An 18,405-nucleotide genomic window follows, 5' to 3' on the forward strand; every position below is an offset into this window, starting at 1 on the left:
TTCGCATCTCTCTCATCCACCTCCAGACCCATGGATTTTCCCAAAGAAACAAGTCTAGTCTGAGGTGGGAGAAACCGTGAGACGCTGCACACGACACAAACATGCGCGCGCATGTTGCGGTCGTGTGCAGCGGTGTAGTATGCGATTCCTCGCATCTCAAATCTTGCTCTCATCTCAAAGCAAAATATCGCTCGCTCGGCGGCTCGTATCTGAAAACTCTCGTATATTAGGCACTCGGATATCGAGGTATCACTGTACAAATTTGAATGTTTTCTTTTCCGTTGTTCTTTATGTATATTTTGATGAATATTTATTGAGTAGACTTTAAAATTCGGTCAACAATATTTTTAATCTGTTAAAACAAATTTTGGTCTCTCAGTTGTTTTCAGATCATGCATTGACTACTTGCAATCAGCAGGTGAAAACAGATATGGCGTCCTATTGTTCCAGGATAACGTCCAATCACATACGGCAAGGTCAATCCTACACTCTTTTACGAAAAAAAAATCGAAGCACCATGAAAGACTTTGGCGATCGTGACGAAATTTGGTATGCAAAAACATCTTGATCGAACATACAAATGATCAAAGTTTCAAGGCAAATGAACAGGAATTGCGATCATAGCGCGCATTTCTACTGCGCAATTCGCAAAGTATAAAAGCAGTAACAGAAGCGTAAAATTTATCTTTTCTTGTTGCTGCCATTGTAATTCCGTAAAGAAGCAACTAAAGATACGACGATATTGAAGACCTTACAAACAACTAAACGACTTCGAATTGCAGCATTGTAGGGTTGCGTGAAGGTGGGTGGTCATACCGAGCAACAGCCCACCACCTGCAGCGTACAGACACTGCTGTACAAAGATGTTGGCAGCAATGGTTGCTACAAAGAAATTGACGATGAAATGAAGTCTCTGGAAGGCCAAGGAGCACAAAGGCGAGGCAAGGTAGGATGATTGTTCGCCAGGCCAAAACCACCCCAATGGTATCATTGTCGACTATTCAACGCACTACAGCCACGTCTATACCTCCTGTGGTACCGTCCACTACCTCACGGCGCTTGTCTGAAGCGAGGCTACGCTCACAGAGGACTTTAAGACGCTTTCCTTTGACCCCACAACATCGGCAGAGTCGTCTAGAGTGGTGTTGCAGCCGATCAGCATGGCTGTCATCAGACTTTCTTTCTTTTACCGACAGCGAGGCAGCCGGTCCACTGGGTAGTTAGCATATCGGCCAGGTAGCCCCGCTGACGGAAATAACTTGATCAAAATAACACACTTATAAATACATATTGTGCTCAAGACGACTGCTGGGGGCAGTGCAAACAAATGCTGGACGAAGACGTTAGTGCAGCGATGGAAGAAGGGTGCATTGCGGGTGAGAACAATTTCAGTTACATATTTACAGAGTAATGGATAGGTGGTTACAAATACTAAAAGTAATAAGAAGTAAAATACTAGAAAGTGAAATAATACATAAAATAAAAAAGGCAAAACAGTGAAAATAATACATAAAATAAGGCAAAATACACAATTCAAGGTTTACAGTTCAAGGAGATAAATATGTACAGGGAATAAGATAAGCCGAATAAGCTAACTTAAGATAAAATTAGTTCACTAAAGGTACAGAGCATACAGGGGCTGTGCTGGTGACGAGGATGGTAGCTGAGAATTACTCCAGCCTGTCTGAGATTTTGCGTGCAATATTTATGCAATCACATATGCGTTTCAATGCATTGCGATTTTTTGAAGTAGCTTCGGCCCATGCATGGATGTGGTTTGCTACTGTTTGCCTAAGATGATATTTGGCGGTCTCTCTGCAAGCGAACAGATAGTGGTCCGGATCTCCTACCATCCCGCATGAGCAATGCTCGTTTTTGCGTCGTCTGAAGCGATGCAGGTAAGTTGTGAAGGGACCATGTCCTGTTAGATACTGAGTGAAGTGAGACGAGCCAGATTTTAGAAGCCGGCAGACTTTTGGAAAAAATCTGTAAACTCTTCTGCCGGTTATCTCTGTCTCCCACAGATGTTGCCAACGTTTGAGTAATTCTCTCTCGATCTCAGCTTTTAAGAACGAACCCGGGAGAGGCACATCAAGTGTGCGAACGTGGGGGGTCAGTTGCTGCTCTTTTGGCTATTGCATCTGCAATTTCATTACCCAGTATTCCAGTGTGGGCAGGTACCCACTGGAGTTCAGGCCTATAGTAATTAGGTGTTCTTAGTAAGAGTTTTTGTATGGCCCTGACGAGTGGAGTTTTACTACATGTGCCTTGGATTGCCTGGAGGCTAGAGGCTGAGTCTGAATATATACTGGAATGGTTATTTTTCAGTACGTAGACAAGTGCAGCTTTTAATGCAATCAGTTCAGCCTGAAAAACTTAGTAATGGTGCTTAAGCTTTCTTTCCCAGGTCATCAAGATCTGGTTCGCAAGTAGAACACAGTATCCGCTACCGGTGCCACATTCTCTTTTGGAACCATCGGTGTAGATAGCAGTGGCGTTGAACCACGCTGGTGACCTGCAGTTAATCGAGATGTTGAATTCGGCCGGGTAGCAAGGTGGCTCGGAATGCTTTGCTCATAGTCCTGTCCTATAAACTTATTGTCTCTTTGAGTCGGAGCACTCGCACTATTGCGCTCTCTCGCTAAGCTAAGAGCTGCAGAGGCGGTAGTCCTGAAATAACGTTTAGAGCATTAGTGGGCGAGGTTTTATATCCTCGGGCAATGCTTAGGAGTAATGGTCTTTGTGCTGAGCGTAGCAGATTCTCCATTTTAGTAGTGATCGTTATGCCCCATATGGAGGCTCCATACAGTGCAATACGTTCAGCAACTACAGAGTACCACGTCTTAAGCATCCTCGAAGAAACTCCCCATGTTGGTGCTGCTGTTCTGAGCGTGGAAGGAAATATCTTGTGAAGTCGTGCCTTGACCTCCTTTAAATGTGGCATCCAAGTCAATGTGTCGTCAATTATAACTCCAAGGTACCTCAAGTTTCTGACTATTTTAATATTTTTCCCATGAAGGTTGATGCACGGGGTTCTTCGATGGCGCTTACCTGGACAAATAAGCATACCTTGGGTTTTTGAGTTGGCAATAATTAACTTATGGTCATTGGCCCATTTGGCCATCTTGTCCATTGCTTGTTGCGCCCTAGTCTCATATGCGTTGCGTCTGTGCCCTTTGATTACCAGCAAAAAGTCATCGGCATAAGCCAGTATTTCCGTGTGAGGATGTGTTAAAGAGAGTTAGCGCTGTATCCGCTACAAGATTCCAGAGCAGTGGACCCAGACAGGATCCTTGAGGACAGCCTCTATTGATGGAACGTGAGTGCACGCCTGCGTCCGTAGTGGCTTGTAAGCGGCGATCACTTAGGTAGCTGTAAATAAGGTCAAAGAGAATCTTAGGGCAATTCATGTCCTGTAATCTCTTCAGTACATCGGGCCACCACAACGAGTCGAAAGCGCCCTGTATGTCCACAGAGATAATGAGACTATGTTGGTTATTTCTTCTGTTATTTGCTATTATTTTTCGTAGGTGCTGCAGCGCGTGATCCACCGATCTGCCAGGAATGAAGCCGTATTGTTCGTCATTTATGCTTTGTCCAGACAGGATATAGTGTTTAAGTCTTTGAAGGACGACTGTGTCTAGTACTCCAGCTTATCTGAAAAGGTTTGGCTTCACAGCAGAAGACAATTGTAATTGCGGCACCCTAGGGGACGCAGACCACTTCGTATTCGATTGTCCACTCACCAGAGAATGGCATCTAAAACGCCCTAATACAGAGCACAAAGAGTATTGTGCAAGGAATGCGCTAGCAAGAAAAGCAACATTTAATGCCTTGACAAAGATAATAGCTCTCTGTGCATAATTGTATAAATAGGTCACACTCAGTAGCTACTAATCGTGCACATGCCTACGGAACTAAGAGTAGCTAACGAACATAGTGTAGCACTTGACTAAAACTAAGTGAACGAATGGACTACACAAAGTGATCAAACGGAACTTAGTGACTCAAGTGACTATTAAGTAACGGTTTAGTAACTCTTTCAGTAACTCAAGTGAACTCAGTAACAATGCGTACTTAGTGTGATTAGGACAGTGCATTCAAAAAAGTACTGAACTAAACAAAAATAGTGAACTGTGCAACTGAACTTCACTAAACCTTTTGCACTCAGATACGAGTGCAACAGAGGTCTCAGATCAAATATGAAAACACAGAATCAAGTAGATTCTGTGATTTGAGAAAATGTAGAATTTAGGCAAAGCATAATTAAAATATGGCTGAACTGAGTGTGTATAATATCAAAGCAGGTATTACACACCTAATTAAGAACATTATTTTGTATATAGGGGTACTGTACATAGTGACATCTTATGTAACATTTAAACAATAAGGTCACAAGTAACCTGCGCCTCGCCTGGTATTCCTAAGTATATAATTTTGCAACCTGTGAATAGTACATTATGGATATTTACTGTATGTATTAAGTGTATTTAATACACAATTCAAAACACACAATATATTTATTGTGTGTTTTGAATGTAACTACTATACGTATAAATACGTATTATGAGCATCTACTATATGAACCATTCATCTCCAGTAAATGGGCATTTATAGTATGTATTAAGTGTACCCACTATCTGTATCAAAACTCTTTCCTTAAATCTCTGTACATAGTAATATATACTCCAAATTACAGTTATTCTAGATTTTACTGTTCATATTCATTACTCCAGAGTACACCTATTTTATGGTAACAAGTAGGGGTTTGCATAATAGAATCATTTACTCAATTCTAGTTAATCAGAATTTTATATAGAGCCTACAGTACTCCATGTTAATTAGCCTATGTCTAGCGTATCGTATAGACGTATAGCAGTAACAACACTTACCCAAGTGGAATAAGCACGTGCTATATGTGTAAATAACGTGTCGCTGTTAAATGCAGAAGCTTGTTTAAATGTCAGTCATTATATTTACTTTTCAGCATATTTTAATCTTTTCTTTTCCAGTGTATTTGCAAAATTAATATCTATCCTTAAAACAGCATGTAAGAATAAACAATGTTAAAACAACCAAAAGCATTGCAAAACAACGAATCATTAAGGCCTTGTTTGCCCATGTAAACAAACATCAATTGTAATCAACCTCTGAAAATGGCCTTGTTTGCCCATGTAAAGAGAGACAACTCTGTAAAACCATATCATGTAATAATAAGGCCTTGTTTGCCCATGTACAAATTTTGAAAATTTTAATAAATGGTCTTCTGAGTCGTCTGACCTGCCGGGCACGCCCCGAGGATGGGTGGAGCTATGGTAGTAGATGGTTTCTGCTGGAACGACTACACATTGATAGGTCCCGCTTCGCGGGACAGGGCAGTGGTCGTCTTCAGTGGCGTTTATGTCTCTAGTACTTTACCCATGGCAGGAAGAAGGCAAATAGGCCGGTAAGACGTTGGTACATTAGGGTCTTTTTTCGCTTTGAGGAAGAGCACCACCTCACCAAGTTTCGTGCCGGCTGGGAAATATCTGTTGCGCCAACACGCAGTAATGTAGGCATACAGTAACTCCGGATGCGCACTGTTAATGGCTTTTAGAATCTATCCCATCAGGACCTGGGGCTTTATTGGTGTTTAACGCTTTAACAATGTCGCTCATTTCTTTGGCGTTTGGCAGCGGTTCAAAATCTGTTTTCTTTATATTGTAATATTGCTAAACACTGGCTCTGATATTTCTTTGTGCGGGATTATCTGTGTCTGCGTTATCAGGTCTAAAGATATTGTCCAGAATGTGCGCGACTACTTCTGTGCTAGTTGCTGCTCCGTGGCTTATCGTGGCAGTAAGATTAGTAGGTGTAAACATCTTATCATGTGCAATACGGAAGACAGTTTCGAACTTTGTTGGTACAATACTCTTTCCAGGATGAAAACTTCGCTTTTGCAATGTGCCTTTTGTAAGCAGCTCTGTGCTTTCGAAAAATTAGCGAGTGTGTCTCTCTTTCTAAGGGATCCTTGCACGCTTGCATTCTGCGCCTTAGGGCACGGACTTTGCTGCGTTCAGCAGTCAGCGTGGTGCTCCACCAAGGAGTGCATTCCGGGGCTGCGTAATGTTTCCTTTTCAAGACTTTTTCGCTCACTGAGAGCAGTGTTTGCATAAGATCTTCATGCATGGCGTCGATGTCGCAATTGTTACATTGTGCGACGAGACTTTCAATATGGGTTGAGAGTGCATCTTTAAATTTGTTGAGGTTTATGTACTTCGTTTTCCATCTGTTCTTTGTTATAAATTGGTGCTCCGAATCAATTCTGAACTCAATGTAGCGATGGTCGCTGAACGAGGAGGTTTCGCTAACCTTCCAATTGTGAATATTATTAAGTAAACCAGTGGTGGCTAAAGTGATATCAGGAAACCCCTGAGCCCTGGTAGTCCAGTATGTAGGAGGGCTGTCGGTGGGATTGACGACTGCAAAGTTATGAAAAGTGATGAAGTCAAGCACAGGGCAAGTACGCCTGTTTCCCTCTGGCGCACCCCATAGAGGGCTAGCAGCGTTAAAGTCCCCAGCGATTATCTTATTCCTAGTCGGAATCATCATGACTTGTTCTAGCTCCTGGAGTGCAGTGACAATGTCGTGCGAAGGATGAAAATACACGCTGGTGATGGCAATCTGACCATAAGGTCCTTCCAGTTGTACAGTAACTGTGTAATCTCCTTTATGCATTAGCAGGGGCGTGAGTGGACCATTGTAGGCGATGGCTGCTTGATTGCCTACGGAATGGTAAGTTTTGAAGTTGATGAATCCTGTGATCCTGTTGTTAATGGAATGAAACTCTTGTAGATCTTGGCTAGATCTACATTGTTTTTCAGAATAACCTGTGCTGCATGGACAGTTGCGGCTTGGCTGCGTAGCAAGTTGCCTTGAAGAACTGCAAAACTATGAACTGTTCTTGGACAGCGATGAATCCCGCTTCTTTCTTGAAGCAATGACCACCATATTCGTGTCTGAAGAGAACGGGGCCAGCGGTCCAATCAGCCTGTTTTACAAAGGCATACAGCCACAACCCCTGGTGTGATGGCGTAGGGCTATCACACCAGGGGTTACGGCTGTATGCCGTCTTATTCAGTTATATGTCTTATGACGGAAGGTCATCTTTAGTCATCCTCCGTCCATCTTTAACAGCTCAACGATATGTTGATACTATCATGCAGCCGGTTGCATTAACCTTCATGGCACGTCATCCTGGTGCCATTTTCCGACAGGATAATGCCAAGTCACATACCACTCGCATATCTCTTGACTATCTCCGTGCGGTTAATACTCCTCCTTGGCAAGCAAGGTCACCAGACCTTTCACCAATCGAGCAAGTCTGGGGCATGGTAGGCCGCCAGATTAGGGCACCACAAAATATCGCAAATCTGGAGTGACAACTAGTGAATGCCTGGCAGAATGTGTCGCAGGATGATATTAGGAACCTCTACCACTGCTTGCCTCGATGAATTCAAGCATGCATTGCCACCAGGGGCGGTTCGACCAACTACTAATTTGGACACTCAATTGGTGATTGTGAGCCATGAACAAGTACTATGACCTTGTTTTCTTAATCATTTAATTATCTATGTATGAGCTATACACATATTCAATTTCATCAAAAACAACCCTTTCCTTCATGGTGCTACGATTTTTTTGCAAAAGAGTGTACAAGTTAACAGGTGAGAGTAGGTACGGACACCTGGAGGGCTTTTATATAAACTAATCGGATGCTGTTCGGATCCCACAACTCCCGGGTGCCTTAGAAACGTCCCATCAGGAGTTTGTTCAATTTACATTTTACATAGCCACTGACATTATTAGTTAATAAATTCAAATAGACATCTAACATACATAGGCATTCAAATAAACATAATACATTAATTAAAATAAAAACAAATTATACGAACTAGCAATGTCAGTCGTACAACAAATCAACAATTTAGAATACAAAATCGTGCTTCATCATTCATATTCTTCTGATATTTCCCTAATAGAATACCATTTTTTACGGTCACGTGAGTCATTCCCCCCTCCCCCTCCATCCAAGAAATGCTTTTTCAACGACGCATCAGTTTAGGTAGGTAATCTTACCCGCATGAGTATGACCTTGCCCCACATTGGCTACATTGCATTGGTACTACTGGAAATTACTTTCTGTTAAACAAATATTCTCTTTATTTTCTGCTTTGTTAGTTGTCCTTAAAATCGGCCATTTCATTTGCAACAACCCAATAATTTCAGTTTTCTTTTCCCGCTAAAGTTTCTAGGTAATAATATCAATATTGATAAATCTCCTTACATACGACTGATAATTAAACTTAGATTTAGCACTTCATTGTATTTACCTCCATCTAAATAGTAGAAGTCCCTGGTAATACTTATGAAAAAATGTTCCAGCTTATGTAAAAACCAGACACCCTAATTTTTACTGCATTTTTGCCAAGCATCTCAAGAAATTACCAGACTAAAAGAGCAAATAAACTTACTAACACCAACATAAAGTCAAGCACCGATCATGTGTCTTTCAAATACGATGAGAGTAAAAGAAAATTAATACAAGAACAAATGACTCTTTTTATCGCTTAATGTAATGAAGCACTCTTTCTATTCTCTATTTCATTGGCAAAAATGACTGCTTGCATTATTTTCATTAGAATTTTTCGCTCTCTGTGTTGTTAATATAATGGAACGCCTTTCATTTAAAATTCCTTAAATTTCTCCAGTGCAATACTACATCGTTTTTGAAGTTATGTCTCTAATGTCAATTAATTTAACTTATGCTAAATAATTTTTTCATACCTGGTTCTTTCAACTGACATTATTTCGTGCGTATGGAGAGAAATGTTACGATATGGCATAAAAAAAGGTGTGGTGTATTTAATTATGGCAAAGCACACTAGGGCTATCTGCCTAAGGGGAGGGATGCCTTCGTGGAAGACTTTTTAAGGGAAACTGGCTTGTATACACGTTACACATGGGGAAAACCACGAAAACACCCATGCAGCCAGCCCGTTCGAGGGATTCGAAGATATTGCATAAAGGAAAAATAATCTTTTGTTTCTTTGCTCTATATTTTCACAAACTGGCGTTTCAAAGTAACTATTGTAATTTGGTAACTTTTCCCAATAATCACAGGCACATGTCAATATATATGACTGCCGTATTTACCCCAAGTCTGAATATTTCTAATTTTCTGAGTGAAAAAAACTAGAAAACTAAAATTTGGCAGATACATGGAAACTTATCTAAAGACTAGGCAGTATGAATTAACAATTTTTCTTTAACTATTAAGAAGGTAAAAACAAGCTGATATGTGGTAATTATTAGCAATGAAGCCACTGTTATAATTTATCCAATAAAACACAGGTGCCAAATAAGTGACTTATCATTACTATTAAAAAAGAATTTGATTTCATTAACGTTTTGCTTAACAACCATAATTTAAGTTTACAGATAGATTATGTTGGTCTGAATTTCATTTTGATAAAATTAAATACAGATGGGAGAATGGGAGTTCTTAAAAAAAAAAAAAAAGTCTTGTCACGAGAGTTTATCAAGCTCTTTAAAATTTGCAGTTTGAAAAGTATTACATGAATTACACAGAAATAAAAACTGCTGCAAAAGAAATGGCCAAATTAAATATCGTGTGTAAATGAAAGAAGAAAAAGAAGTACACTTAATTTTTCACTTTTCAATTAAATAAAAATTATCCATGCGTGAAACAAGAGCAACATTAATGATATAAAAGTTAACATTTTTGGTGTTTAGTGCATATGTGTTACTGGTAAATTTCAAAATTTGTCACTTTATACAACAGTTGAGTTTCGAATAACATCAGTAATGCATGCATTAAATGACTTTCCAAGACATAAAAAGTATGCTGACGCTTTGCAGAAATAGAATTAAAAACGAGAAATCTTTTATAATTTTCAGCTGCGTTATTAAGTACTGCAAAAACAAGAAATTCAGTGAAACGTTATGTTCATAATCACATTAAATTTTTCACATTTTATGCAATCTTTAGGGTTATATGGGTAAAAATTTAATTCTCCAACGATTTCCAGTTACATTTAAAGATTTATATTTTTAACTCTTCGCTGTTTCAACCAGGGATATGTTATTAAAAAGATCTATTCATTTTGGTCCTAGTCGAGTTATCCTTGATGTAAGGATTCCCCGCTCAAAGACTTGTTGGCTGTTTAATTTAGACGGAATACGGCAGACTACGCGAAGGCCATCTGTTTGGGCTGTCTTCATGAAGGTCTTTCTGGGGAAAACCTTTTTGTATTGATTGGGGTTTACTGGATTATTTTGATAACGGCAATATGCACGAGTTTGTAGTCACGTTACACGAGATAAAACCATGTATATACTCAGGCAGCCATCTCGTTCCCTGGGACTCTAACTCTGGTAGAAGTAACATTTGCTCAGCGATTTTATACAATTGGTCACTGGAAAGCATTTTGCTTGAAGATGTAATACGTCTTATTCTCTGGCCACGATCAGCTAAAATGTGTAAGACCTTGCATCTGGTTACGTCTGATTCTTTGTGACTTCACTTGAAAAAGTTTGACTGTGGAATCATATCAAATGTTGTAATGATATTAATTAGCAGTATAAGAAAAACTACCATATTCAATAAATTTTCTGCACTTCGGTAAATTTCAATCGCCAATAATAGCATACTTATTAAGCTCGAAGAATCAACCTGTTCTTAAAGCCTAGCTGAAGGAAATAATTAAGTGATTATTTATCTAGCGGCTTAAGCCTGTCTTTTATTGTAGCATATTGCCATTTGTGCAAGAGAAATCATTCTAAAAAATACTTTTTAAATTAATGTTTAATTTTGTGTGTTTTAACTGCCTAGAACTTCTTTTTAGACAGTCTGTAACCTAGTGCAATAAATCAAATCAACTAATGCACTAAATCAGATTACACTAAAATACTTTACCTCGAAGCCGATATCAAAAGGAACTTTTCCTTCCACAAAGTATCTCCCTTTTGTTATGTTGACGTCAGTTGCGTTGATACCAACATATCTATAAAAAATATACACTGAATTGTAGGCTTATTTGAATTCAGAACCAAAATAAATATAAAAATAAGAGAAGAGAGCAGAAATGCATGAAAATGAGTAAAATAAGCCAGACTTGAAATATATATCAAAAGTTTCAAGGTAATTAAGTACGGCTGGCGGCTGCATATCTCAAAAAGAAAGTATTCGTAAGCAACTTAAGGGAAATCGTTCGTACTTTTTTCCCACATAGCGAAAACTGTAAAACACCTTTCAGTTAATATAGTTTTACTCATGTGACTATTAGTTAATTACACTCATGTCCATAAATTAAGGATAATGCAAAATCAGGCGAAGGAAGAGTTAGAAGCAAAACAAATTTGACTTATTTGTAAAGTTTATTTATTAAACAAAAGGTAAAGAGCAAAAAAAAGATGCTATATGTTTGATATTATTAAATAAATTAGCGATTTTTTCCCCCTGGAGCAAATTACAAAAAAAAACCTATTTACAAAAAACCAATATTACATTGTTGGTATGATTGTTAATATATTGTATGTCTCCCAGACGATTCAATACAGTCCGTACAACGCCTAGGCATGCTGAGTATCAAATTAACGATCTGATCTTGGGGGATATTACACCACTCAAAAAGCAATGCTCTCCGAAGTTCCGGTAGACTCGTCGGAAAACATCACACAAGCCCACTGTTGCGGTGTCCACAATGCATGCTCTCTACTCCACGCTAACCGCAGGCGACAGTGAGTTGCAGTAAGTGGAACGCATCTGACAGGTCTACGAGCATATAGACCAATCTGCTCTAAGCGTCTGTACACGATCTGCCTTGAAATTGTCGTACCAGTGGCTGAACAGAGCTGACGAGACAGGTCTGACGCTGTGCTCCGCCTGTTTCTTTTGGCAGTACCTGCCAAATACCGGTCCCCATTCGGCGTTGTAACTCTGGGGCGACCTGTGCTGTAACGTCTACTCACATTACCATCATCTTGAAATCGTCAACAAAGCCTGGAGATGACACTCTGGACAATTCCAAGTTCGTCTGATACTTCCAGGTGGGTACGCCCACATTCCAGACGGCCGATAATTCTACTACGTAAAAAATCATCCAAATGCGTCCTTTGTGTCATAACTATTCGGTTATTGCACTGAAATGCTTATGAAGCGCCTGCGAATAATTTTACTTCTTTGCCTCTATTCCTAATATATCACTCTCTTACACTCTCGTCATTGTGACGTACCATCGGTGTCATCTGGTTACTTCCTTAAATTTGCGTATAATTCTTTAAGATGTGTGTAGTGATTTTACAGGTGATATATTTATTTTAGAGTTCGATTTCCGAGTGACTCCGAATTATCCTTAATTTATGGACATGAGCGTATTTCAATCAGGAGTGGAAGGAACTATTCGGAATTCGAGAAATTTTCTGAAGTGCGTATGGCTTATAGTTCCGGCTTGTCGCTAAAGATGCCAGTACTTTGAAGCATGATGGCGTTGTTCGCCAAGGCAGAAGCTATCATACAGGTGCCAGCACCTTGACGCAAGCGGCTTTCTACAAGTTATAAATTGAACTTCATAATGGTGAATGCATTTTCACCAAGCCTCTTAATGACGATATTCTGAAATAAAGGTAGAAGCACGTCGACTAAAGTTGCTTTCAAAGATTGATGAACCTGGGATAGCACCACTCAGATAGAAGTCCTAGTATTAAGCGATCTTAACCACAAAGCCACTGATGAAACTATGAATACATGAATAAGTGTAGACTATTCTGAATGATTTCTAGGTGTAATACTGTTTACTTTGATAAGAGTTAACATAAATGAAAAGTTATCGGATGAATTATTTCGTAAATCTCATCCTTTTTTTAGTGTCTTAATTTTAAAAAATTCTTCTTCTGCAAAAATGAATCAATGTTTACTGAGTGGGCGAATTAGTTCTATCTAAAGTTTTTCAAAACTATTAAAGTTTACAAATTTAAAAACTTTAACGCAAGTTTACAAATTTAAAAACGTTTTTAATAGAAGTAACGTTATCACAGAATTTTAAAGTTTTTCAAAGGTAGAATAATAGAAAATTAATAAATTGAAATTTTTTCCTTGATTTTATCGAAAATAACTTCCAATAAATTTTTCTTGTGGGTGACATTTCGTTATCTATAAATATGTTATTCTTTTTGTTTTTCAAGAAATATTTAGAATTCAATAAACATCTTCGAAACGCGCTGCTATTGTGAATAGCCTAATGGTGTCAGGAAACTTCAATCGTAAGTATTAACTAAAATTGCAGAAAATACACAGGTGAATATTGAATGTAAGTAACTGCATCCTAAGCTAAAAGTGAAAAACATTTCTTTTAAATACATGGAAATATTTTTCCTTGATTTGCTCTGTAAGTCTATCTAAAATACAGTAAGTAGAATTCACAAAATAGTAGATGTTTATCTATATGGAGATATTCACATTTCAGAAAATTTCAGTTTAGTTCCAGGTAATGACGCATAAATAGTGCGCGCCAACTCCACTTTGCTGTTAAACAATGAGAAATCTTTATGCATGCATGTTCCTTGCATTGTGGGAAAACGGCAGTATCTACAGCCACCCATTTTGAACACACATTGTCTTCCACTCGAATATGTGCACTACGAAGCCCGAATTTTAAATTTCGAAATTGTTTGCAATTTATTTCGTATTTTGTGTGAACTCAAGGAACTTCTGATTAAAATTTCGATAGCTTAAAAGTTCTGTTTTGCTAATAGGCAAAACGAATAATTTCGCGATAATTCTTTCAGTGTTAATCCACAAACCCAACGGTTAAAAAGAAATGGATTACCACTGTCCGAATTAAAATATCTTTATCTTCTACGCGGCAATGTGTTGTCGTTCAACAAAGAGTAAGGTAATATTTAATTTCTCTTTCAAATTTATTCCTTTGTTAAATTAAATAACTTAAAAGCCACGAAAGCACATTCATTGTAATTACTATTAATTACGACTGGACTCGCAAAATTTCATAAAATCATCCTATATTTTTCTCTTTTTACTTTCTTGTAAAAACAAAGTAAAGAAGTTCTTACAAAGTAAAGAAAGCAGTGTAATTGCTAAAATTTTCGATTTTCGGATTTCAACAGGAGCATCCATTTTGACTGTTTCCGAATCCATTTTAACTGCTTTTTGCATGACATCTGAACATGCGGATGGAAAAAAAAACTCTTTATTCTAAACGGATTATAAAATCGATTCAAATCGGATTTAAAATTAAAATTTTTTTTTCAAAATTGTTTCGTGACGTCGGTACCAATGTACGTATATATCTCGCATAACTCAAAACCAATTAAACGTAGAACGTTGAAATTTTGTATATATAACTTCTAGTTCTGCAATTCTCCTCTTTGCTGCAATCGCATCGAAAGTGTGTATCTACATATATATATGTATACATATTTATATTTCCGCACCTTCTTATCTGGCTTAAAAGTCCTTACCTGGCCTTTATTTTCGCAATCGTTGGTAATAGACATATACCTCCCACTAGAGAAATGTTTTAAAAGATGAAAATATTCATGTTTTGATAATTTATAAGTAACCACAATGGTACTATTCGGTTTCGAGGGCCGTAAAAAATCGCCAAACTTTTGCTGATGCCAATGCTGCCAAAAATAATTGCAGCAACCCTAATAATTGCGGCAAGAAAGGAAGTATAATAATAAATAACTATTTAAGATTGATCTTTTAATTTAGATGAAAGCTTAATTTGATATAATACTTTTTTATTATTATAATTTATATGAAAAAGGCTAAACATGACTGAATGGAAGCATAAGAGTAAATAACTATTTCAGATCATTATTATAATTTATATAAAAATTGCTAAACTTAACTGAATGGATGCCTGCATCGCTATTTCGCTACCGACTTATCGCTAAAGCATAATTTCATCTCGTTGGTTGTTCAAACGTAATTTTCTATAATGAATGATGCCGTTTCTTTGAAAATGTTCTCGGTAAAGTGCAGAATCGCTCACTTATTTGTTTGCCGCTTTTTACAAGTTAAAAACAATTGGATTTTTGTCAATTTTCTTTTACTTTTTAAGTGAAAATAGGTCGACGTGTACATAGATAAAGTTAAGGGTGTGCGCAGTGCCATTTTTGTGCAATTCTAGGATTTTTTTTTCAAGTGAAAATAGGTCGATGTGCAATTCTTAAAAACGCGTCAAGCAGTGGGTGATTCTGCACTTTACCAAAAATTTTATTGCCGACTTTTCGTCATGGGCAATTCCCAAATTGTTAAATCCATAAGATATCAAAAAAGGATTTAAAATCAAAAAAGGATTTAAAAATTAAACTAGTATTTCAATGGCGTCTTAAGAAATATAGAACTATACAAACTTACGTAATCTGAAATCAGCGCGTACGCTAGATTTGGCGCGTTGTTAAATGGGCGCTTTTGCTAGATTTGGCGCGTTTGCGCATACAATTTCGCTGCAATTTTTTTTACGGCCCTTGAAACCGAATAGTACCAAAACAATTTTGGACAAATAACGAAATCTAACTTTTTATGCAGTCTCCCGGTTTCTATATTATAGTTGGAAAAGTTTTATACACAATATATATATATATATATTTCGGACTCCCATGCGACAAAAACTGCATTTCTTCGGGATATTTAATTTCAAAACTTGCAACTTGCCTTGAGGATTTGTTTTCATATAGTTAATTACGGCAAAGCACACGTTTAAGGAAACTTGCTTGTATACGCGTTACACTTGGGAAAAACCACGAAAACATGCAGCCAGCCCGTTCGCCTGAAGTCGAATCCAGGTCGGAACTAGCAGTTAGCAGCGATTTTACCCCTTGTCCGGTGGCGGACTCTTGCGTTCAGGGATCGATTAATTTAGAATAACTCAAGAAAATAAGTTTAAGTGAAGTGCAGCAAAAACTCTGCATAACTTAATAGGCATTCAAGGAAATCATATGGTGTCCACAACAGATTTTTTTATAAAAATTATTTTAGGCGGCTAGTTAAACAAATGTGATATATTTTTACAAGTGTCAATATAAAATAGACTACACGCATTAGTTGCATTAAATTATTTAGAAGACTATTTTTACATATAACGTTTCCATTAAGCAAACAAATGGATCTGTTGCGCCAATAACTGAAAAATGCAAAAAATCCATTTAAAACTAAGCAAAACTCAGCTTTAGACTAAGAAAAAATCTACCCACTTCGTGAAAAAGTTCTCTTCTCTAAAAAGAAATTTTTATTTATTTATTTAATTTTAATCCTTGAAGGAAAGGAACGCGTGATAGTTTCCCTGGAAATACATATTTTTCTGATATAACCTAAACTGGACTCCTTATTTCAAATTGATAAGTTTCTTTTTTTTTTAATAAATAAATCGGGTGCTGAAAATAAGCCCAATGATTAAAGTAAAAAGTATTAAATACTTATCATATTAAGCAGATTTGAAATAATGTACTGAAAACGATTTGCATATTTGAAAATTTGAATTCTCCTCGGTAACAATAGTTTTTTACGAAACTGTTTTCAGTTAATAATAAAGCAGATACTTACTTGTTTTTGATGCATATTTCACCTTTTTCAGGGTGGCATATATTTACTGTTTCTATAGTAACAGCTTCGCGGAAGTTTGAAGTAAGCTTCTGGACTACTAATTTTTTATACGTTGCTGGTTTCTGAGCCATACTGATTCTAATAATGAAAATGTATATAATAAAATTCTCCAGTTTAGCAACTGTACAAATTTGAAAGCACTTTTCGAAAAGGATTATAAAAACCACTTTATTTGCATGGGTTTATTTATGCAAATATTAAAATAAATTTATATACATATTAATAATGCATAGCAATGTATTTGCAAAAAGATTTGATAAATTCTTCTTATTCTAAACTCTAATAAATAATGAAAAATCTGTATACATGTACGTGTGTATGTTCCTAGCATTGAGGAAAAATTGCGACGTCTAGAACACACATAGTTTTCCACTCGAACATGTGCACTTCGAAGCACAAATTTTGAATTTTTATCGAAATTCAAAAATTTTTCTTCTTATTAATTTCGTATTTGCGGAGATTTAAAGAATTTTTGATTAAAAGCTCAGCGATTTAAAAGCTTTGTGTTACAAGTCTAAAAGACCTAAGAGCTTTCAAATTTAGTCTAGAAAACTCAACGTTTAAAAGAATTGCGTTGTCACTCGGCGAAACATAATATATTTGTCTTTCGAATTTAATCGCATTGTGCAAAAACGTCGTTAACTAGAGCCACCGAATTTTGAACACGCATAGTCTTCCGCTCAGACATGTGCACCTAAAAGATTTTTAGTTTCGAATTTGTTTATTTCTTAATTCGTGAAAATTCAAAGAGCTTTTGCAAAATGCAAAGGTTTAAAAGAACTGTGTTGATGCATGGTAAAGCTTCAGATATTTATATATCAAATTTAATCAGAAACTCAGATATAAAAGAAGTGTATTGTCAATTCAGCAAAATGAAATATTGTCGTACTTCAAGGAAAAACATTTTGATCTCAGAAGTTTAATTCCAGAGTTTTTCCCTCCTAAATTCTTTAAGCATACATTACATTATATGACTGCGCAAATTTTTATAAATTTTTGCACATTATTATGTAATAATTGGAAAGATGACCGCTTTAAGTTAAATTCATGATTTGAAGCATCAATTGCAATGCACTGATTGAGAAAACCATACTTAGGTTGGCGGAAATCGCGAGTTAATTCTCCTGCTTAGTCGATCACGATCTGCTGAGCCGTAACGTAGTTACTCAACGCTTAGGCCGCATCTATCTCAGTACAGTCAAAAGTCGTTAATTCGGACACCCATAATTCGGAATGATCTATAATCCGGACATCAAAACTAAAAACTTTCTGCGCATGCGCCGCGTTGACACATGCGCATAGGCGTTTACGCGTGCGCGTAAGACCTTTTACGACTGCGCATATCAGCTTTTACGACTGCGCAAGTACAGAATACGTTTTCGCGTGCGCGTTTTATGTATAATGGACGTATAAGCTAAAATTATCTAATTATCTATTTCTGTTAATGTTGATGATTGCGTTGTTCCTTAATTTTCGAATTGGATCCGGCTTATTATTTTTTGCAGACTGTAAGAGCAATTTTATAAAAGTAAGCTTAAACTTTCGATTATATCAAATAGAATTTTCGATATATATTTGTTAATATGTAAAGGATCTAAAGCGAAAGTATGTTTTGAAATCCGAAATCTGTTTATCAATTTCAGGCTGCTCGGCGGGGGGAACGCCGCGCCGCGGCGGGCGCGTAATGAATTGGAAGTTGATTTGTCAGCACT

At 37.2% G+C, this 18,405-nt stretch overlaps 1 protein-coding gene across 1 annotated transcript in view; it reads right to left on the reverse strand.

Annotated features, from left to right (window-relative positions):
- LOC118195030 (prostaglandin reductase 3-like) overlaps positions 1-18,405 on the reverse strand; it is a 68,801-nt gene that overhangs the window by 43,556 nt on the left and 6,840 nt on the right. The window contains exons 2-3 of the mRNA XM_035366262.2: positions 16,634-16,771; positions 10,979-11,066 (exon numbers count right to left, since the gene is read on the reverse strand). Of these exons, the coding sequence (XP_035222153.1) occupies positions 10,979-11,066; positions 16,634-16,764 (219 nt within the window). The 5' untranslated portion in view covers positions 16,765-16,771. The remainder of the gene's footprint in view (positions 1-10,978; positions 11,067-16,633; positions 16,772-18,405) is intronic.

The sequence above is a fragment of the Stegodyphus dumicola genome, chromosome 1, assembly GCF_044657685.1.
Source record: "Stegodyphus dumicola isolate Sdum_Otavi_A_Nest chromosome 1, ASM4465768v1".
NCBI lineage: Eukaryota > Metazoa > Arthropoda > Arachnida > Araneae > Eresidae > Stegodyphus > Stegodyphus dumicola.